Source organism: Danio rerio, chromosome 17 (genome assembly GCF_052040795.2).
Source record: "Danio rerio strain M-AB ecotype USA chromosome 17, GRCz13ab, whole genome shotgun sequence".
In the NCBI taxonomy this organism is placed as follows: domain Eukaryota; kingdom Metazoa; phylum Chordata; class Actinopteri; order Cypriniformes; family Danionidae; genus Danio; species Danio rerio.
This window is the reverse complement of record NC_141037.1, coordinates 54,602,322-54,626,450: the sequence shown is the minus strand read 5'-3', so window position 1 is coordinate 54,626,450 and position 24,129 is coordinate 54,602,322. Positions and strand designations below refer to the sequence as shown.

The window sequence follows — 24,129 nt, the reverse complement described above, 5'->3', positions numbered from 1 at the left end:
CATTTATTGCACATGTAGTAAAGCATGATTCTGCAAATTAACAAACACTTAATCCATTTAAAATGTTCTCAGTGCAAAATTTGAGTCTCCATGGCCTGTCAGCTATAGTTGGCAAGGCAAATCTCAGATTAACAAGTCTAAATGCCAATGATAGAGACATTTCCTAAACATAACTGAAGATTTAAGAAGGCAGCACATATTTACTTTACTCATACAAAAGACATCCCACAATTCATTCATTTTCTTGTCGGCTTAGTCCCTTTATTAATCTGGGGTCGCCACAGTGGAATGAACCACCAACTTATCCAGCAAGTTTTTTACGCAGCGGATGCCCTTCCAGCCGCAACCCATCTTTGGGAAACATTCACATACACATTCAAACACCCAATTTACCTGTACCGCATGTCTTTGGTCTTTGGGGGAAACCGGAGCACTCGGAGGAAACCCATGCGAACGCAGGGAGAACATGCAAACTCCACACAGAAACGGCATCTGAGCCGAGGCTTGAACCAGCGACCATCTTGCTGTGAGGCGACAACACTACCTACTGCGCCACTGCTTCGCCCCATCCCTCAATTATGCCACTGAAAACTCATTTTATGTTTTTGAAATATTCATTCATTTTCTTTTTGGCTTAGTCCCTTTATTATTCTGGGGTCGCCACAGCGGAATGAACCGCCAGCTTATCCAACATATGTTTTTACATATGTCATATCCCTTTCAGCCGCAACCCATTACTGGGAAACACATACACACTCATTCACACACACACTCATACACTACGGTCAATTTTAAGCCTACCCAATTCACCTGTGCCGCATGTCTTTGGACTGTGGGGGAAACTGGAGCACCCAGAGGAAACCCACACGAACACAGGGAGAACATGCAAACTCCACATAGAAATGCCAACTGACCTAGCCGAGGCTCGAACCAGCAACCTTCTTGCTGTGAGGTGAATGTGCTACCCACTGCGCCACCACATCACCTATTGAAACATTCATTCGCCAACTTTTCCAGCATATGTTTTACGCAGCGGATGCCGTTCCAGCTGCAACCCATCAAGGAGAAACATTCATACACACTCAATTTTGAAACGTTCTGAACTAAATACATTTTTGGAAGCAACCGGTGTTTTAAAACATTTTCAGATGGATTTAATGCCAATTTAGGCATATCACTGAAAAAGAATAGGTAAAAGCAACATTTGGTTTAATTCATATTTATTTCTTAACTGTAGGTTTCAGAAAGTGTTTGACCAAACAGCCAGTCAAGAGGAAGTCTTTGAAAACATTGCAAAACCTGTTGCTGATAAGTAAGTTGACATTTTCTTTTTTTTTATCTGAAAAGTGTGTAAAAGTATGCTTTTAAAACAGAACATTTCACAAACACCTTTCCATTTAAATGATTAAAATAAGTATATGGTGGAAAACTAGATAATTTAGATAAAGAAACTGAAAAGTTTGTTCAGAATTAAATTTTTCTTGTTTTTCTGTTAGTTTGACGGTGCCTTGTTTAATAGCTTAAAATGGTACCACATTTTTGTAAAAAAATTAAATAACATAAGGTAGTTGTATGTGGTTGCAAAGTTATTTGACATGGTTGCTAAGGTGTTGCTGTGTGATTTCTTGTATTCGGCAAGCATGTAACAGTGTACTCTGCTTTCACACCTGTGAATCGATTCAGTTGTTCCGAAACAGAGATTACAAATGTTACATTGTTGCTCTTTGCTCTTGGAGCGGTTCGCTTTCACACTGCAAAGTTTTTAATCGGACCAAAAGACCTAAAACAAGTCACGTGCGAGTAAACTCTCCTCACATTGGTCAGAGTGTCAGGGTTTATTTTGCAGAGTCCCGCTCAGCTGTCAGGAGAGGTGGTGGTTTGGTGGTGATTGACAGGGTGAGCGTGCGCAACGTGTCTGAGGAGAGATGCGGTGGGGAGGGGTGAGAAGGGTGCGCGACGATGACTATTTGAGGACCGGGAGGGAGACGCGAGATTCGTTTGCGGGCATCCAGAGACTCGCAAAACTTCCCGCCCTACTCATAATTCTCTCTTCATATAGTCGTATGCCTATTACATATCTATAAAACACTGTGATATAACCGCGCTCGGATCGGATCGTTTTCTTACTGCAATCGAATCGCTCCAGGGTTCGTTTCAATCGAGCCGAGACCACCTCACTCAGGCGGTCTCGCAGCGATTACTTTGGAGCAGAACAGAGCGCGATTGCCCTGTTCACATATGCCAAACGAACCGCGCTAACTGGGCAAACGAGACACGTTCCGAAACAAAAGTGTACGTGTGAAAGCACTCTTAGACAGTTTGAAAAAGTATGCGATGACTGAAAGTCATACATGTTTTAAAGTGATCATGAATTAAGAAGTCAACTTTTATTTGATTAAATATATAACTTTTGATAATCATTCATTCATTTTCTTTTCGGCTTAGTCCCTTTATTAATCAGGGGTGGCGGAATGAACTGCCAACTTATCCAGCATATGTTTTACACAGCAGATGCTCTTCCGGCCGCAACCTGGAAACATCCACACACACACACACACACACACACACACACACACACACACACACACACACACACACACACACACACACACACACTACAGACAACTTAACCTACCCAATTTTCCTATACCACATGTATTTGGATTGTGGGTGAAAACCAGAGCACCCGGAGGAAACCCACGCAAACACGAGGAGAACATGCAAACTCCACACAGAAATGCCAACTGACCCAGCCGGGGCTTGCACCAGCGACTATGTTGCTGAGGCGATTGTGCTACCCACTGTGCCACCGTTCTGCCCCAACTTGTGATATAAGAACTGAAATTCTCATTTCTTTATTAACACATTTTTTTTTTTATTGCTTTTTATAATGTTTTAAACAAGAGCTTTTTATGTTAATGTGAACTAATGCATTTGACGATATGCATTTGAATAGATCATACATAGGGTGCATTGTGTGTATGCTTCGCTAAACTACAAAAGTCTTTAATCGTGTTAAATTGAGAGAGCGTGTCTGAGCCTGGGACAAGATCAGAGAGGCCATTCCAGAGTTTTAGTGAGATATGAAAATGCTCAACCTCATTTAGTGGACTTTGCTATTCTTGGTGCTACAAGAATCCCTGAGTTTTGGGATCTTAAAGAGGAGGTTTAATTGTCGCTAGCCAGAAGACTGGTTATGTAAACAGAAACTGTCCAAATTAATAGCCATGGCTCCTGATGACACACTGAGGTCTTGTCAAACAAAATGATCAGTCCGTGTAAGAAATTGAAAATTCATTTTTTCATTGTCTTTTCGGCTCAGGCCGTTTATTAACCTGGGGTCAGCACACAGGAATGAACCGCCAACTTATCCAGCATATGTTTTATGCAGCAGATGCCCTTCTAGCTGCAACCCATCACTGGGAAACATCCATACACACTAATACACACACATACACTACAGACAGTTTAGTTTACCCAATTCACCTATAACAGTGAATGTGGGGGAAACCGCAAACTGGAGCACCTGGAGGAAACCAACCCGAACACAGGGAGAACATGCAAACTCCACACAGAAACGCCAACTGACCCAGCCAAGGCTCGAACCAGCTACCTTCTTGCTATGAGATGAATAAGCTACCCACTGCATCACCGTGAAGGTCTTATATATATATATATATATATATATATATATATATATATATATATATATATATTATATATATATATATATATATATATATTATATATATATATATATATATATATATATATATATATATATATATATATATATATATATATATATATATATATTAAGGGTGTTACGATCCTCAATCCTCGATTCGATTACATTTTCGATTCTAAAGTCACGATTCGATTCGATTTTCGATTATGAATAATTAATTTATTAATTAATAACGAATTAATTATTTGTAGCCTACCATTTAAACTACCTGACCTGCATGGTCTTTGTTTTACCCATAAACAAATCATACAGTAAATGAATAAAGGTAAGTTACACACATAATTACAACCTGTCAATCACTTTTTTCAGCGGGACTCGTGAATAGGCAGTGATCTGTGTCGTTATAATGACGTCGGTAAAAAAGGTGCACAACCAACAGGAACCAGCCAACAGTACCTAAGTTGTTAGTTAAAATGACTAAGTTAGTGTGTGAAAGTAAAAGATGGAAGCAGTCTACTGACCCGCTGACTGCCTTGACCCGCTGTCTCAAACGCATGACAATGTGTGTGCGTCTGTATCTGTGTGTGAATGAGTGTGTGTGGTCACGTGATGTGTGTTTTCAGCGGTAGTGAGGAAGGAGGGCTGCTCAGAAATGCTACACGCCAGTGTGGATGTGGATCGTTGCCGTTCTAAAATGCCATTTAAAAACAAAGACATATTAGTGTAAACAGGGCCTGAGTGTGTATTTTTCGCGAGCGGATTTGCAACGGGTGCGGGGTGGAGGATCGCGATGCACCCATCGTCTATCATTCCAACCGTAATACGTACATAGCAGAGCTTGCAAACTGTGTTTTTTTTGTTGACAACACAAACGTTGTCAACATAACTCACTGGAAATCCAAAATACTTCCACACCGGCGACTTCATTGAAAGAGTAGAGGGTTTAAGTTTTGTCGACGGGTCTCCTGCGTCTGCAGTTTAACAAGCACTTCAACAAGCCTGTTTATTCATGCTTGACAAGCCAAGCTAACGTGACATGGGGGCGTGGCAGCATCGACGATTCTATTTTTTGATTCGATAATCGAAGTTGAGCATAAATTTCGATTGATTTCGATTTTTAATCGAAATCGTGACACCCCTAATATATATATATATATATTTGTGTAAACAAGCCATACTTTAATGGTTTAAAATTGTAAAAATAAGTTTATGATATTGTTATGATCTTTCAAGACAACGACATTTTTGTTGTTTTTGGCCCTCTAAAGAACTTTTATCATTGAGATGCACAAGGGTTAATTATTTTAACTATCATTTTTTTTTTGTGATTATAATCTAACTATTGCTGTCAAATACAGTCCTTTGGTATATAAAATAAGTTTTTATGAACAATTATTTTAAGTATTGTAAATTTGGTTCAGTACAGGAAAAAGCAGCAATCCGTGGCAAATCATACAACACAAATACTCAATTTCCTGAAAAACTGTCCAGCTGTCATTAATATCAGAAGCATTTTTTTCATACTTTATTACAGCATTGTTAATGTTGCATCTTTTAAAAGTGTGCTGGCAGGTTATAATGGCACCATATTCGCCTATGGCCAGACAGGAAGTGGGAAGACCTTTACAATCACTGGAGGAGCAGAGCATTACAATGACAGAGGGATCATCCCCAGAACTCTTTCTTACCTATATCGCCATTTCAGTATGGTTAGTAGACAATTTCATAATATTTTTCTTGAAGGCATGCATTCTTTAAGCTTCTGATTTGAGTGCTAATTTTGACTGGAACCAATATTTGCTGCCGAAGTTTGGCAAAGGCTGCTGCTTTTATTTAGTAGTAATATTTACGATTCAGCACTTCAATAGTAATCAGACTGTTCATATTTATATATTTTTTTGCAGAACAACACAATGATTTATACAACCCACATATCTTACCTGGAAATCTACAATGAGTCTGGCTATGATCTACTGAATCCCCAACATGAGGCATCTCGTCTAGAGGATTTACCGTCAGTCTCAATTTTGACCCTCCTTTATTTATGCTTTTCAGAACTGTTAATTATAATATCCTTTTTTTAAAAGATCTGCTTAGGTGTGCAAGACTGAGACTAATTTGTTATAATTTAATATAATTTATTTCCAGTGTTCATTTTGACAGTAAATTTGAATTTAGTTTGAGTCTTTTTAGTCTCACTTTTTAAAAACTTTAGTCTTTAATCTTTAATCTATTTAATTTTAGTCATACAGTCATTTAGTTGTTTTAGTTTAAAAGTGTATACCTCAGCCCACCGGAGATTTACTCGTCTGACAAACGATTCCTGCCTAAACTTTTTTGCCTTATCTTTTTTTGTTAAAAAAATCAGTAGATACTGTATTACTATTTGTCATAGTTTTATAAAGCTGAACTGAATTAGTCTTAATTTAATCTACATCTACAGCAGCATTTTTCCTATACTTTTGCTGGTTTGGTTTTACAATCTGAAAATAATGTTATGGCTTTTTGTTATTTCTGTAATCGCTATTACCCCGGCCGTTATTTGTTAATTCAGGTGGCCTACAAAAATGTATTCTTTTCATCCTTTCTTCTTCAGCCTTGTGCATTTCCCATGGTCATAGCTCACTGTCATCTGACAGAGGGAATTAAGTGCCTGAATGATTGACAGCTAATATGAACCAATCTAAAAGGAAATCTATCACCATGATGTAACTGTCCTAGTGAACCTAAAGAGTGTATTTTTTGTTGATGGCTTTTAAAGTTTTACATTTTGCATTTGTACGCGCCATACGTTTTTTTTCTTAAGTTCCGACACATGGAAATCCAGGTTATATAGTTCTAGACCATTATTCTAAAATGTTTTTGAAGAAGATAAAAGAGTTAAACCAGTTAAACCAAGGCTAGTAAAACAATCTTAAAACCTTTTTTTTAAAAACAGGTATAAAATGATTGGCAGACAATGTGAATGAGTTGGTAATTTAATTATTGTAAAACTTTAGTAAAATCGTAGATTGTGAATCCTGTGGATGTTTTATTTATTAATTTTTTTATTTAGACTTTTCATGTTGTTTTTCAGGTTCTATCTATCTATCTATCTATCTATCTATCTATCTATCTATCTATCTATCTATCTATCTATCTATCTATCTATCTATCTATCTATCTATCTATCTATCCATCCATCCATCCATCCATCCATCCATCCATCCATCCATCCATCCATCCATCCATCCATCCATCCATCCATCCATCCATCCATCCATCCATCCATCCATCCATCCATCCATCCATCCATCCATCCATCCATCCATCCGTCTATATAAATTATTCATATTATATTTTGTTTGTTGTTCTTCTTAATGTTTTGAATTTAGGAGGGTTACAATCATGGAAGACCCAGACCAGAACATTCATCTCAAGAACCTGTCATTACTGCAGTCAGCCAATGAAGAGGAAGCTTTGAATTTGCTATTTTTAGGAGACACTAATCGTATGATTGCAGAGGTGAGGACACAAATCAAATCAAATCAAATCACTTTCATTGTCACATCATCAGCAGCACGATGATGAGTGAAAAGCTTGGAATTCATATATGAAACATGTCATCTTCAAAAACTTAATTTAAAAAGCTTTTAATTAGAATGCAGCTCAATATTAATATACTCTTTCGCCATGTTCACAGTCAATGGCAGTAGTCAACTGTAATACAAATATAGATATCCAAAAAAAGATCTGCTTGTGAGACTTTAGACTAACTACAAACAAAGCATTCTGTGTTTATCCACCTTAGCAGGAACCTCTTTTCAGATGTTTCAGCTGTTGTTTTGTTTATACCAAATGTTAAAATACAGGGTTCAACGCTAAGGATTTTTTCTACTGGGCCGATCTGGCCAGTGGTTGAGATTTTTACTTGCCCTGCCAAAGTTTTCACTGGCCCCACGAAAAAATAAAAGAGTTAATAGCTATTTCTGAGCCACATATTTTACAGTTTTTCTCAGTCGCTTTGGTGCATTTCTCACAGCACTATTTACATTTGCACAACAGTTAATGCATTTCTCAAAACAATTAGTCATTTGTGCACATCATAGTAGCAGTTTCTCATTCCTTCCAACACATTGCAGATGCTTTGGGACATGCATCAATTGCTTTCAAACAACTCTCTGCTGTTTCTAACATTTTCATTTGCTTATGTCAGTCAAAATTAACTAAACTTGTGAATGCTGAATAGTCATCCCATATAAAACTAATAGTCCTTGTTTTATTACTTGAGTCATTACATACAAAAATGTTGAACTAGTTGTCAAAATCTGTCCAGCAAATTTTATTTAAAAAATGTAAATCTTTATTTTCCTGATAATGTCTTAAAAATTGAACAATTTGATGAATGATTTACAGACCTGTGTATGTTGTAGGTTCAGTTCCAGTATGCACTGCACTATTGTTTACAGTTGTGCACAGCTCAACCCAAAGGAAGTTTATGTTTGTTGTAAATAAGGGTGTGTTTATTCTTTTGCACAATGCTGTGAATAAATTAGAATTGTAAAGAGCAAATGAAGTAAAAATGTAAAACATACATATTCAGTGTCTTGTACTCAGATACCTCAGTAAATGCAGTGATGTCTGACTTTACTGTAGTGTTCAAATGGCTGTGCAAATAGTATAAAGTGCTGTCTTGAGCATTTTCAGCAAGTGTCACCAAAATCTGAATTTTTTTTGCAATTGAAAAAATGTCCAGAGTAAACTGATATAATGAAAACATGACAAAGCCATTTGACTATCTTGTTCATAAACAATGGTGTCAGGACTTTTCATTTTGATGACACTGACACTTTGATTGACATGAATACTTGCTTTTGAGGAATGAACTATCTATTTTGAGCAAGTGACGCGCTTTTGCAGGTTATCAGCTAGGTTTTGCAGCTTGCACTAATTGTTTTGCAGTTTGCATCAACTGTTGTGCAAATGTAAATAGTGTTGTGAGAAATGCACCAAAGCGTCTGAGAAAACTGTAAATAATGTGGCAAAATAATGTCTGTGAATCTAGAATTTAAACATTAATAATTTTTTAATAAAGTATAATGAGCAAAGTTCAAGATTTTATGCAAACAAAACATCAGTATAGAAAATGTGCTGGTATTTTATTTCAATTTTAAATTATTTTTATAAAAATGGATTGCCAAACTGAAGATAAGCTAGTTCTTAATTTTGTACCCATGTAATTGTCTGCTTCCAAGACTTTAGAAACAGATGCTTTCTTTTTTGCCTCATAGTTTAATGTTGCCGCCATCTTTTCACTGTACTGGTTGTTACCAGGTTAAGAAAAAGAATAGCGTGCTCATCGTTATTGGCCGATAGGGGCCAGTAACAATCCTGTCTACTGTCCCGAGCGTCTTTCACGATGGCCCCGGGCCACCAGACAGTCCTTATTGTTGAGCCTTGAAATGGTCACCACCTATAACAAAAGAGTCATTTATTTCACACCTATCAGTTTGTAGGAGTTGAGACACATGTCACGCCCAACACACACAGATCAAATTTCATTCAATGTAAATACAACTAAACTAAAATGCAGATCATTTTACAAGACATACCCCAGAAGATATGCAGCAATAGATGTTTTTAAAAAACTGTCAGTTCCAGAGCACTCAACCAATCAGGAGAACTTGGAAGAGGGATTAGTGTTGCATGCTTCTGTTTATGGGGTAGCAAATTTGCATGACAATGGCAACATGGGGGAACCACTCCTAAGAACTGTGTCTTCGTTTTTCATATGCAAAGACGTGTTCTTTGTGAATGGCTCCTCGGTTGTTGCACTGCTGTAGTCTTTTCTATCTTTTCTGTCCAGTGATTGGACATCTGGACTGACTGTATTCGTTGTGAGAGTGTGTGAATTGAACTGTGAGGCTCGTACCATGACGGTTTGGAACAAATACATGTGCCATTATATATTTGTTTGTTTCTTTACCTGAGCCTAATTACAACTGTTATTAACCTTTGAGGCTTGGAATAACTCTATCCCTATGTTACAGGGGACAGAAGTATTCAAAGGTAGTAGACCATTGTTATTTGCTGTAATTCCGCTCTAATCCCTCTTTTATCTTTGATTTGGCCTTCATGTAGACTCCTATGAACCAGGCTTCAACACGGTCTCATTGCATATTTACCATTCACCTGTGCAGCAAAGAGCTGGGCTCAGCCAGAGTACGATGCTCGAAGCTGCACCTAGTGGACCTTGCTGGGTCTGAAAGAGTGGGAAAGACAGGTGTGGGAGGTCAGATTCTAACAGAAGCAAAATATATCAACCTCTCACTTCATTACTTGGAGCAGGTCAGTGGATTTAATATTTTTTAACGAAGTGCACTATGAATATGTCTTTCTAATTTCATCTCTAGCTGTAACCTAGAATTAGAAATTGTTTGCAGAATTATTTTAGATTTATCTTTTGTAGTTTGTGATGGGGTATACCCATCGTTGTCATCGTAGCATGTTAGAGCAGATCTGCATGCAGTACTGTGCAAACGTTTTAGACCACCATATCTTTAATGATTGTACAACCTCAAATCAGAAAAAAGTTGGGACAGTATGGAAAACACAAATAAAATAATAGTGACTTCCAAATTTACTTTGGCTTATATTTCATGTTTTGTCTGGTCAACTTTCCTGCCATTCAGACCCGCAACACATTCCAAAAAAGTTGGAACAGGAGCAGTTTAAGGCTAGTAATCCGGTAAATTGGTTAAATAATGATGTTATTTGAAACAGGTGATGTCAACAGGTGATTGTAATTATGATTTGGTACTAAATCATTCACGAAAGGTCTAGTCCTTTAGGAGCAAAGATGGGCAGAGGATCACCAGTTTGCCAACAAATATGTGAGACAATTATTGAAATGTTTAAAAACAATTTTCCTCATTTGGATATTTCACCTTCAACAGTGTATAACATTATTAAAAGATTCATAGAATCTAGAGGACTTTTAGGGCCCTATCATACACCCGGCGCAGTGTGGCGCAAGGCGTGGCGCAGTAGTCTTTTGGTAGTTTCAGCTTGGCGCAAGAGTGGTTTTGAGGCGTTGCGCTACGCTGTTTAAATAGCAAATGCATTAGCGCTCATTTGTGCGCCCATAGGTGTTCTAGTCTAAAAAGGAAGGCGTTCTGAGGCGGACTGCTGGCGCGTTGCTATTTTGAGAAACTAAAATAGATTTTTCATTAGACCAAAACTAACCCGGTCTAAACTCCAGCGCAGAGTTGCGCCTCGCTTATACACTGCTTAATACGCACAAGAGAGCAATAGGCAAATATCTTTACATATGAAAAAATGTAAATATTAAGGATATATATATAGGATATAATAAGAATAGATATAGGATATAAATTTAAAAGTTTAAAATATTACAAAACATTATTTTCTAGCCTACATAAATATGAAAAATCACTGCTTTTATGTCTTCTTCATCTCGGGAGGCTTTTTCAGTTCATTCATAACAATTTGCTTTTGTATAATGTTATTATTATTAGCGGTATTATTTATTATATCCATATTTATATTTGTTTTATTAAAAACAAGCTTAGATTTGCCCACCTGTCAGGTTTTAGACCATATGGGGCAGAGCATGTGTTTTAATATATAACTCAGGTTTTTGAGCACATTTTGCTATTATTATTCATTTATTCATTTGCTGGAAATTAGAACTGAATTTAGAAATAGTTTTGAAACGAATATTTGCGCTTAACAAACAAAAGTATTTATTTATAGACTAATTGATGTCTGTGCGTAAAGCTTTCCCTATCCAAGAGCGAAAGTGATCCATTATCTCTCATTCTCATGCAGTAGATGCTCTGTTTAACAGTTTTCTGTTAAAAAAACTGTTAACTGTTTGCTTGTGAAATGCTCATTTTTTCCACTTAGACTTACTTTGCGTCCTGTAAATAGCGAATGCGCTCTTGGCGCGACACAGCTGACTCTTAAAGGGAATGGGAGATGAGACTCTAATTGGTTCATTCTTAAAACACACCTATAACTCATTAAGAAAATAAACTCAACCCTTTTAGACCATGCGCCGCGACGCAAGGCAGATTTCCCGTCCTTAAATTAGCAAAAACGCGTCCTGACACGCCCTGAAAGCATTTGCGCCCTGAGTTTTGCGCTTTGCGCATGGACAGTCAAAATACAGCCCTTAATGTGTAAAGGGATAAGGCACAAGCTTAGGCTGAACAACTGTGATCTTCAATCTCTCAGGCAGCAATGCATATGGTTTTACATAGTTACATCCAGAAATGCCAGTTAAAACTGTACTGTGCCAAATGGAAGCCTTATGTTAACATTGTCCTGAAGCACAGTCGACTTCTCTAGAGTCAGAGGCATCTCGGATTGACCATAACGTAGTGGAAATGTGTAGCGTGGTCAGATGAAGCAGTATTTTTTGGGGAGAAATGGACGCAGTGGGCTCTGGACCAAAGAAGAAAAGAATCATCCAGACTGTTTTCAGCAGAAGTCCAAAAGCCAGTGTCTGTCATGGTATGGGGTTGTGTCAGTGCCCTTGCCCGTTAATGCTAAAAAGAACAGAGATTTTGAAGCACAATATGCTGCTGCCTTTTCCAGAGCACCCATGCATATTCTAACAAAACAATGCAAAACACATTCTGCACACATTAATTTCTGGCTGCAGAGGAAGAGGATACAGATTGACTGGCCTATCTGCAGTCCTGACCTGTCTTCAATAGAGAATTTGTGGCGAAGAACCTTTACTGTTACTCACCTTAAGACTTGTTTGCAGAAGGAATGGGACGAAACACTTCATCACTTGGTGCTTTCAGTCTCTAAACGTCTTTTAAGTGTTGTGAAAAGGAATGGCATCATTACAAATGCTTTACTGTTTATTTTTTTTTAAATGTGTTGCAAGAACCCAAATTGGAATACGTGTTTATTTTGAAAAAACAATAATCATGAGAAACACATTAAATAATGTTTGTTGTATAGTCTGCAATAACATACAAGTCAAAGTCAATTTAGAATTCATTAACTTCATTGTGTTGTTCCTTCTAGAGAGCACCTCATTGGAAATTATTTTATTTTTCACCAAGAATCAGGTGCTTGGTGCGACGAGAGCTCATAATAAACAGACGTTTGCTTGAAAAATTGTTTTGTTCAATTGTTTTTATTTTTTTTCTGTTTTTGTTAAAAAAAAAAAAAAAATTTAAATAAATAAATAAATATATATATATATATATATATATATATATATATATATATATATATATATATATATATATATATATATATATATATATATATATATTTACACGCACACACACACTACAAAAGCCACCAAACATGATTTTAGATAGAACTATTTCTGAAAATTACTTGTTATGAGCAATTAGGGCAGCATATCTTCCACCGTAGTAGCCTTTTCTTTTTCTAACTTGTGTTTCTAAACACAAGGATAAACATTGTAAACATTACATTTCCTTTCAATCCGACCCAAGCCCTTAAAATATAAATCATGAGTCTAAGCTTGGCTTAACAGAGAGTTTCTCATGTCTGTAAACTCCTGGAGGTTCATAACCTGGGGATTCAAGAATTTATTGAAGCTAATTGTGGAATCAGTATATTAAAGGGCAATTGGCTGTATAAAATTAAAAAATTAAATTGAAATCACTGAATTTTAGAATGTTTAAATAAATAAATAAATAAATAAATAAATAAATAAATAAATAAATAAATAAAAAAATAAATACATTTGCAAAGGGCACAAATGATTGTTTAACTTTTGATAGCTTGATAAGGTAAGGTTATATGATTTAAATGTATTACAAATGCTTTTTGAATACTGCTGTTTAAAATGTAGTTCAAATGGCATCAAAAATGACAATAAATGATATGCATAATTATGAATGTGTGCTTGTTAAATATTCATCAGCACAAGTCAAACATTAAAAGAATTGAACATTCAATATGATGTTTGCAAGCAAGTTATTTCAAGTTATGTTTTAAAATTGACTGATGTTTTTAAAATAAGTTTCTGTAGTCTTAGGCCCAATCCCAATTCTATTTTTGTACCCTACCTCTTCCACTTCCCCATGGCCCTTGAAACAGAGTGTGATGGGGAAGGGTTTCAATATTTACCCCTAAGAAATGGGACAGCACTACAGCACCTGCACACATCACCATATGTCATCGCGATCTCTTTCTTCATATGAGATCGACAATCACTACTGCTGTAGTGATTCCAGTTGTGTTATTATGTGGTATTTATCTTCAGGAAATCACTGAAGGCATTGCTATCATGTTATGATGACGATATAATGTGGCAATAAGATCGTAACTGTACTGTGCATTTACACCATGGCCATATTCTTCAATGTAAACACACGAAAACAACATTAACATTATAGCAGACACTGTAAAAAGGTCTATCCCAGCCACTAGACTTTTCTGACAGGGTATTTAAGTGTCATCGAGTGACAGAATGCTGCGGGACTGCTGTACAAGAGTTATTATTATAGATTATAGATAGCAAAATTTTGCGGGTGTCAGGGTTTTTGGTTAATTTTTCATGTAATGTTTTTTAATCGCCACTAGATGCCATTTCAACTTTTATTTTTTTGGTTACCTGTAATCACAAAGATCAGTTTCTCATGTTCCTTGTTTAGTTGTTTGTATAAAAGTAACCCTTTTTTCCTCTGTTCTTTGCTCGGTTATTGTTGACCCATGCCTGTCACCTACAGTGAGTTTTTCCTTCTTGTTATTTAAGCTAGTCTCTTGTATCTAATATTCCTTGGAGCTTTTTTGGATTTTTTCTGTTCAGAAGTTTTTGCCTGTCTAAGTTGATGTACCTTTTGAAACCTGAAGTTCCTGTTTTTGTTTACTTGAATTTTTTGAAACCTGAAGTTTCCTGTTTTTGTTAACTGTTTTTCATCTTCCATTTTAAAGATTGTTTTTTATTGCTAATAAAACTCCTCACGGAATCTGATAGTGTCTCATTGCTGGGTTCTTCAACTACCAGTGGCTCAGTGGTAAGGAGTCCACACTTACATTCCAGGGACCCGGGTTCGATCCCCGAGCCTGACAGTGGGTTATAGCCTTTTTTTTAAGCATGACGGTAAAACATGAATACATTAAAACATGTGCTTGTTTATTGTAAAAATTCGTAATAATGACAAAAAATACAAATTTGTAGATCTCCTTACTTCCATTTGCAGCTATGCTGCCTTTGTGGCTGGTGTATTCTGGGAATCTTTTTTACCCCTTGGTTTCGAGTGTGGTGCTGAAAAATCTTTGTTTGAAGGGCTATCTAGCCCTTCCTCTTGGCCCTAAGACTTCAAGCTAAAGAGAATTAAGGCACCCTACCTCTTCGTGTGATCGCACAAAACGAGATGTAGGGGTAAGGGTAAGGGGTAGAATTGGGATGGGGCCTTATTCTCAGTATGATCACTGTTTTATTACTAGTAAGTGTAAAAATGACCTATACTGTTGTACAGATTGGAGGACTTTACTTTGACTGTGACTATAATTATATATATATATATATATATATATATATATATATATGTATATATATATATATATATATATATGTGGAAACGTAGCCCCGCGGACGTTTCTGTGGACCGCGATTTACGTCCCGGGAGGTACGTATTCGAGCGTTTTTTTGTTTTCCCGGATTCCGGGAGCGCGCGGCGTTTGCGCCTGCGCCGTTGTCGCGCGAAAAGCCCCCGGATCGGAAAAAAAAAAAAAAAGAAAAAGCCCTCGTCTTCAATTTCGACCGCGTTTTCGAATCCCGCCGCGTTCTCGCCCTCATTTTTCGGATTCCGTTTTTCGTCTTACCTGATTTCCGGAACCCGCTGTTCCCCGGACTCGATCGAGGTCGTCGTCCACCGCGGCCGGCTCCGGCTCCGCTGTGAGCTAAGCGGACAAACTGATCGGGTCATGAAAGCCCTCCACTCGGAGGCGAGCCGTCGGCCGGCGAGCGCGAAGAGGAGGGGCGAAGCGGCGACACACCGCCACGCAGCGTTCGCTAGAAAAAAAACAAACGCGGCCTTTACGTACCTCCGGCCACGTAAATCGCGGTCTCCAGAAACGTCCGCGGGGCTACATTTCCAGAATGAGCTTGGGTTGATAATTTGACATGAACTACTTTCAGCAGAACTGTGAAAACATCATTTTGTAAACTGTTTGTTTCCTGGTTTAGGTCATCATAGCCCTGTCAGAGAAGGATAGGTCTCACATCCCCTACCGCAATTCCATGATGACCTCTGTACTTCGAGACAGTTTGGGCGGTAACTGCATGACCACCATGATTGCTACTGTATCCGTGGAGAAGAAGAACATCGGTGTACATATCTTTGCATCAATTTTGACATCTTTTCTTTTATATGAAAAGCTACACATTTGTTTTGAATTCTCCCTATGACTCTTGCAAATAATTTCCTCCTGCTTTTTCTCTCTCTTTTTGTCTCACAGGAGTCTTTGTCCACATGTCGTTTTGCTCAGAGAGTGGCTTTGATTAAGAATGAAGCTTTACTCAATGAAGAACTTGATCCTGCTCTGGTGAGTCTGGTTAAATTATTTTTGTATTGTTAAGTATAACATATGGGCGACGCAGTGGCGCAGTGGGTAGCACGTTCGCCTCACAGCAAGAAGGTCGCTGGTTCGATCCTCGGCTCAGTTGGTGTTTCTGTGTGGAGTTTGCATGTTCTCCCTGTGTGGAGTTTTCTCCGGGTACTCCGGTTCCCCCACAGTCCAAAGACATGCGGTACAGGTGAATTTAGTTGGCTAAATTGTCCGTTGTGTGTGTGTGTGTGCGTGTGTGTGTGTGTGTGTGGATGTTTCCCAGAGATGGGTTGCGGCTGGAAGGGCATCCGCTGCATAAAAACTTGCTGGATAAGTTGGTGGTTCATTCTGCTGTGGCGACCCCGAATTAATAAAGGGACTAAGCCGACAAGAAAATGAATGAATGAATGAGTATAACATTAATTGGGTTACATGTGTAATGAGGGAGTGACAACAATTAATGAAATCTAAATAACAATGAAACTAAATTGAAAATAACTAATTTATTTTTACTTGGTATGTTTGTAGACCAATTTGAGGGATGTAAACAAAAACCAACGTATTTCCTGTTTTACATTTTTAATTTCTGTAGCTTCTGAGAATCCAAAAACTAAGCTTTAGAGGTACTGCAAAGAGGAATGGGCAAAAATTCCCAAAAAGAGGTGTGCCAAGCTTATGGCATCATATTCATAAAGACTTGAGACTGTATTTGCTGCCAAAGGTGCATCAACAAAGTATTGAGCAAAGGCTGTTAATACTGATGTACATCTGATTTTTCACATTGTCATTATGCAGTATTGTGTGTAGAATGTTGAGGAAATAAATGAATTTAATCTATTTTGGAATAAGGCTGTAACATAAGAAAATGTGGAAAAAGTGAAGCAATGAATACTTTCCAGATGCAATATATTTATATGTATGTATGCATATACTGTATGTATGTGTGAAACAGTGTCATATACGAGATGCAAAACCCGATAGCATCACCATGTGGCCAAATGCCACACATTTATTTTTTTTAACGTGACACATTTTGAACTCATGCTTATATATTCTGAGTTTGTAACGAAATGTTATTCTGTTCACAAACTATAGCCATTTTAGCAGAAGTTGCCCTCCCACTCCAGACATTTCGGAATGCAACTGACAATGGAACATAAACGCTTAATAAATTTTGCTATTTTAAACTCCTTATTCTATTGTATTTGAAATATTTCTATATTTGTTCAATTAAGTTTGTCCAAAACATTTAGGACTAGTTTGCAAATAGTTTTTGTGAAAAAAAAAACTACATTTTTTTTCTTGAATACTTGAACCCCTAAAATGGCGGCTGTTGATTTGAATGTCTCAGAAGATTTGAATATTTTTCTAGGAATAAGACATGTTATTTTCTTCTTTTAAACGAGGGAATACTTAATAGGTCTGTCATTATTTACTAACCGTAAAGTCATTCCAAACTTGTATGACATTCTTTCTTTTCCAAGGAAAAGCACACAGTGACCAAGGAACAAAATGAGCTTAAAACTGCCTTATTGGGGGACATGTTTGGAAATATACAATTAAAGTCAGAATTATTAGCCCCCCTTTGTTTTGTTTTTTTTCTCTTTTTTTAAATATTTCCCAAATGATGTTTAACAGAGCAAGAACATTTTCACAGCGTGTCTGATAATATTTTTTCTTCTAAAAAAAGTCTTATTTGTTTTATTTTGGCTAGAATAAAAGCAGTTTTACATTTTTTAAAAACAATTTTAAGGACAAAATTATTTATAATAAACCCATTTAGGCACATTTTTTGTTCGATAGTCTACAGAACAATCCATCGTTATACAATAACTTGCCTAATTACCCTAACCTGCCTAGTTAACCTAATTAACCTAGTTAAGCATTTAAATGTCGCTTTAAGCTGTATAGAAGTGTCTTGATATCTAAATAAATAGATAAATATCTATTTACTGTCATCATGGCAAAGATAAAATAAATCAGTTATTAGAGATGAGTTATTAAAACTATTATGTTTAGAAATGTGTTAAAAAAATCTTCCCTCTGTTAAACAGAAAACAGGGGAAAAATAAACAGGGGGCTAATAATTCAGGGGGGCTAATAGTTCTGACTTCAACTGTATATAGCCAACATTTATTCTACATTATTTTTTAAATAAATAAATCCTCTTGCCTGCTTATGATATCTTTGTTGTTTGTTTTTTTTTTCTGGCAGCTGATTGTCCATTTAAAAAAGGAGAATCAGTCTTTGAAGGAGCAGCTGGCTCTGATGACTGGAGAGCAAAGAAGTGACAAGTTAACCCAAGAAGAGATCCAGCAGTATGAACCTGTATTTCTTAACTTTGCCTGATTATTTTTTTGCTTATTTTGTTTTTACTTGGTGGCGGCATGGTGTGTCAGAGGTTATAACTGTTGCCTCACAGCAAGAAGGTTGCTAGTTCGAGTCCCGGCTGGGCCAGTTAGCATTTCTGTGTGTAGTTTGCATGTTCTCACCGTGTTTGCGTGAGTTTACCATACTCCCACATGTCAGTAATGGAACCTAAGCTGTCTAATTCTGCAGTTTATTTTGCTCTATGTGTTAATGTTTGTTTTGTAGAAGGACACATGAGTATTATTCCTGTTTTTTAGGTTGGAAGGATTGGTGAATGTATATTTGGAGGACCCTGACTGTGAAGTAACATTAGACCTGGGGCCTGATATGAGGAAAATCCAGTTTTGTTTCTCTTTGCTAAAGGTGAGTGAATTAATTCATCGATTTATTGATTCCATTCAATTCCATCGATCTTTATTTCTATAGCATGCTTTACATTGTGGATTGTGTCAAAGCAGCTTAACATAGAGGAAGTTCTAGTAAATTAAAACTGCGTCAGTTCTGTTATTGCAGTTTAGTGTAATGTAAGTGTCACTGTTAAATGCCAACTATTGAAGAGCAACTCCAACAATGCACAGCTCCACTAGTCCCAAACCATTGGGACATTGATAGGATCTGTTGCTGTCAAGATTAGGCTGTTTTCTTAATAATTTCTTTTAAAAATATTGAATATATTTATTCAAAACACTCACACATATTAGAGTGACATGGAGAAAATTATATATATAAATATGTCTTGAAAGATCATAACAATATCATAAACTTATTTTTACAATTTTAAACCATTAAAGTATGGCTTGTTTACACAAATATATATATATATATATATATATATATATATATATATATATATATATATATATATATATATATATATATATATATATATATATATATATATATAGCACATATAATACATAAAGCATCATAATGAGTTATATTAAAAATCTATTGTTTCATGTTCATTTTGGTAGCCTACATAAACACTTTTGAGCTTTCAGCAGGCATTTGGTGATATGGAAGCTCAGTCAAGTCAGCATGCTTAATCGTTGAACTTTAATTAAAAACAACGGTTTATGTGATGCAATATTTGTCATTAATACATTTGTTTTCTTAAAAATGTAGGTTTTCTACTGAAATATTTCACATAGACATTTGAAGATAACCTAATAAATGGGCCAGAGCTTACTATTACAAGAAATATTCAAGTGAATGTGCTGCTGTCAGTCAAGTGCACCAAATCTCTTTAGCCACGTCAGTATTTCACCCCAAATAAATAAACAATTATTTTGTAAATCTGTTTGATTTTATTATTTTTGTTTATTGTTTGGTTGATTTTATTTTGAACTTTTGGTCTGAACTTTTTTTTTTTTTGGTTAAAAGGTATTTTATGTTTATTTATTTCTTTATTTATTCTTTATTTCTTTATTTATTTCTTTATTTATTTATTTCTTTATTTCTTTATTTCTTTATTTATTTATTTATTTATTTATTTATTTATTTATTTATTTATTTATTTTAAAATAATCAAATGTTTATAATGCATGTGTCCAATTCTTGGACACACGGTATCCAGGGTAATGTGAACATACCAACAAGAAGGACTAACTGCATCCAACAGGAGTAACTCAGGATGCAAGAGACAGATGTTTGAAAGGGATGTACGAGTGATTGTATAAAAAAAACAAAAAAACATAAAACCACAGCTGCCCAACTTACTGCAGAATTAAATGTGCACCTCATCTACCCTGTTTCCACCAAAACTGTTTGTTGGGAGCTCCACAGGGTCAGTATGTATACAGTGCATCCGGAAACCTAATCCTGTCTATGTAGGTTTATGAAGTGATTTGGCAAGAGCCAGTGTATGATTCTGATGGTATAATGACCTTGATAAAAAGTATCTTGGTTTCATGGCATCACTTTAATGTGACTACTGCTCGAAAATAAAGTATTTTTAAATATCTGGGTAATACAACAATAACAACAACGTTTTCCCCATTGAACACAATATGTTTAATTTTAACACATTTAAAATATTTTGGATCAGTAAACATGTCAGGCTAAATAATTAAAACAATTCATTGACTTCTGCTGTCATTATTAGCTTCAAAAACAAATTTCTATACTTGCAACGGCATCTTTGGATATCTTTCCTTCATTGGATATATATTAAGTCACTGCACTGTTCAGGTCTACAGCATGCGTGGATGTTGGTGTATAAGCAACTTGTTTTTCAAATCTTTCTTGAATTGTGGGTTGACCAGTAGCTTTTGATGTGGAGGATCCTTTTCTGTTGGAGTTGTGCCCTAAAAACTCAAAAAAAAAAAAAAAATAGTCACAAACATGTTAAAAACTTAGATATACATCATAGGAATAGTATAACAGAAAATGTTAGTGGTTTTAAATCCTTCACTTTTCCAAACGGCACCAAACCTTGAAACCTGTTATTGTTGAAACCATGAAGTGATGTTGAAGCCTAAAAGTGATGTTCACATTGTTAAGACACTAATGCAATCAAACGGCACACAATATGGACTGTTTAATTTTGTGTTGAGGATCTTGAGATGTGGTTCATTGTGATGAATAAGCTTGTGTCCAAAAAAGAAGAGATGTAGTTTAGTGACCAGTAGGGGGAGTTAGAGAAAAGGAAGGAAGGAATATAAAAAGAAAATTAAAGAAGGGCACTATATGTTGAGCCTTTATTTAATTAGATGCACATTACATGTGTGAATATCTGTGCTGCTGTGTGTTTGTGGACAAAATCAAAATTCACTGGTTAAAAGTTGCCTTCCTTTTCAGGCAAGAGTGCGTGAGAAACCCTGTGCTGGCAGTAGTATTCCATTAACAGGCATGCTGGATGGAGAAGACAGACGATCTCATGGAGATGTCCAAAAGCTGGAGGAGATGTTGGCACACCGTGATAATGAGATCAGTATCTTTTTCTCAGTTCAGTTATACAGGCCGGAGGATATTTAATTTAGTCATATTATATTTATTTGAATACATTTTCAGCCTCATTACCATGTGCTTAGGCTTAATTATATGAGGTGCTTGGTGGTTTAGAAAGTTTTTTTTGGCTATATTAGCCCCTTCTATCTATTGACCTATTTTACAACCCGATCAATGGCAAATAAATTTACATTGCCTTGTATTTCATTGCAGACGGCACATTATTTAATTCATTCATTTTCTTTTCGGCTTAGTCCCTTTATTAATCTGGGGTCCCCACAGCGGAATGAACCACCAACTTATCCAGCATATGTTTTATGCAGCAGATGCCCTTCCAGCTGCAACCCATCTCTGGGAAACATCCATACACACTCATAAACTACAGACAATTTAGCCTATTCAATTCACCTGTACCGCATGTCTTTGGACTGTGGGGGAAACCGGAGCACCCGGAGGAAACCCAAGCCTACTGACCCAGCCGAGACTCAAACCAGTGACCTTCTTCCTGTGAGGCGACAGCACTTCCTACTGCACCACTGCATCACCACATTAATTTATAATAATAATAATAATGACTGGTGTGCTTTGGGTTATTGTCCTGCTGAAAGGTAAACCATCACCCCAGTCTGAGGTCAAGAGCAGGTTCTCTGAAGCAGGTTTTCATTCAGGATGTCTCTGTACATTGCTGCATTCATCTTTCCCTCTATCCTGACTAGTCTTCCAGTTCCCGCTGCTGAAAAACATCCCCACAGCATGATGCTGCCACCACCATGCTTTACTGCAGGGATGGTATTATCCTGGTGATGAGCAGTGCCTGGCTTTCTCCAAATGTAACGCCTGGCATTCACTCCAAAGAGTTCAATTTTAGTCTCATCAGACCAGAGTTTTCAGATGCTTTCTTGCAAATTTTAGGTGGGCTGCTATGTGCCTACTAAGGAGTGGTTTCCATCTGACCACTCTACCATACAGGCCTGATTGGTGGATTGTTGCACAGATGTTTGTCTTCCCCAGTCTTGTGCCTTGAGACAATCCTGTCTCGGAGGTCTACAGACAGTTCCTTTGTCTTCATGCTTGGTTTGTGCTTTGACATGCACTGTCAACCCTGAAACCTTATATAGACAGGTGAATGCCTTTTTAAATCATGTCCAATCAAATGAATTGACCACAGGTGAACTCCAATTAAGCTGCTGAAACATCTCAAGATTGATCAGTGGAAAAAGAATGTACCTGAGCTCAATTTAGAGCTTAAGTACATGTGATTTTTCAGGTTTTTTTATTTGTAATAAATTTGCAACAATTTCTAAAACTTTTTTCACATTGTCATTATGGGGTATTGTGTGTAGAATTCTGAGGAAATAAATGAATTTGATTTATTTAGGAATATGGCAGTAACATAAAAAATGTAAAGATGTAAAACGTGAAATCAAGAATGAAGTGCTATGAATACTTTCCGGATGCACTGTAAAACTAGTAAAAGGAGTATGCATTAAACTTGGTGAATTCCGGTAAATGAGGGCATCCAGAAGTCAAGGACTCCAAATATCTTTCCTCAGTTGCAACAGCACCATAAATAGTAGAGTATGCTGCTGCTGGTTGCTGTGATATTTACAGACTTTTACAAGAAGACCAGAATCATAGTTTTGCATTTGATTATCTTTATATCACCATTTCAAAATCTTTATCCTTAACTTAAGCTTTTCAGGTATATTGGTGAATATGCTCAAAAGAGAAAAGAAGAAACTTCAAGATGTCACTTCTCAGATGACAAAGCCACAGAATAAAAATCAATCACAGACAACGCTAGAGGCAGCAGAGAGTGCAAAATATGACAGCTCTAATGGTGACATACATGCTCAGCATTTGATGACTGGAAAAAGAGGTGAGTACAAGATCTCAGATGTGTGTATGACATTCACTTAAAGGTGCCGTAAGTTTTTGACTCTTCTAAAGCATAACAAAACCATAATATGTTTGCAGATATTTAAGAAACATGCTAAGTGAACATTCTTGTTTATCTAAAAAACTATGTTGAAGTCAGTTATTCTGCTTTGAAATTGTATTTTCCATGCTGGGTTGCTGTCTTCGTTTTGGTTCTCTTGAACCAGCCAATGGCAGTTTATTCATTCATTAATTTTCTTGTTGGCTTAGTCCCTTTATTAATCCGGGGTCGCCACAGCGGAATAAACCGCCAATTTATCCAGCAAGTTTTTACACAGCGGATGCCCTTCCAGCTGCAACCCATCTCTGGGAAACCAAGGCCAGTTTAGCCAATTATAATTCAGCACCACGGGTTGCCTTAGTGGAAACCATATTTCATTCATTCATTGAGAACGGCCCTCAAAATCTGTGATTGAAACGCGACCTCCGGTGGAAAGTACAAAAACAACATTTCCACTGACCTAATAAGTTGTATTTTAAACAAATGTTGATTTTGATGGCTTCAACACTTCAAAACATTTCCTACAGAGGCATGTTTAAGATGGTGTCAAATCAGTTTCCCTTTTAATAACAATGGATATTAAAGGCAGAGTTTTCATCCTAGTGGCCATCGTGATATCATTTTATAT

General features: G+C 36.6%; 1 protein-coding gene across 4 annotated transcripts in view; it reads left to right on the top strand.

Moving 5' to 3' along the window:
• Positions 1-24,129, top strand: part of kif6 (kinesin family member 6) — a 54,578-nt gene that overhangs the window by 2,594 nt on the left and 27,855 nt on the right. For all 4 annotated transcript variants that reach the window (NR_200083.2, NR_200082.2, NM_001443234.2 and 1 more), the window contains 11 exon segments: positions 1,238-1,312; positions 5,250-5,397; positions 5,593-5,702; positions 7,063-7,192; positions 9,809-10,015; positions 15,882-16,025; positions 16,154-16,240; positions 18,458-18,561; positions 18,871-18,976; positions 21,413-21,545; positions 23,265-23,441. Coding sequence is in view for 2 of the 4 variants with exons in the window: in NM_001423671.2 (NP_001410600.1) it covers positions 1,238-1,312; positions 5,250-5,397; positions 5,593-5,702; positions 7,063-7,192; positions 9,809-10,015; positions 15,882-16,025; positions 16,154-16,240; positions 18,458-18,561; positions 18,871-18,976; positions 21,413-21,545; positions 23,265-23,441 (1,421 nt within the window). In the remaining 2 variants the exon portion in view is untranslated.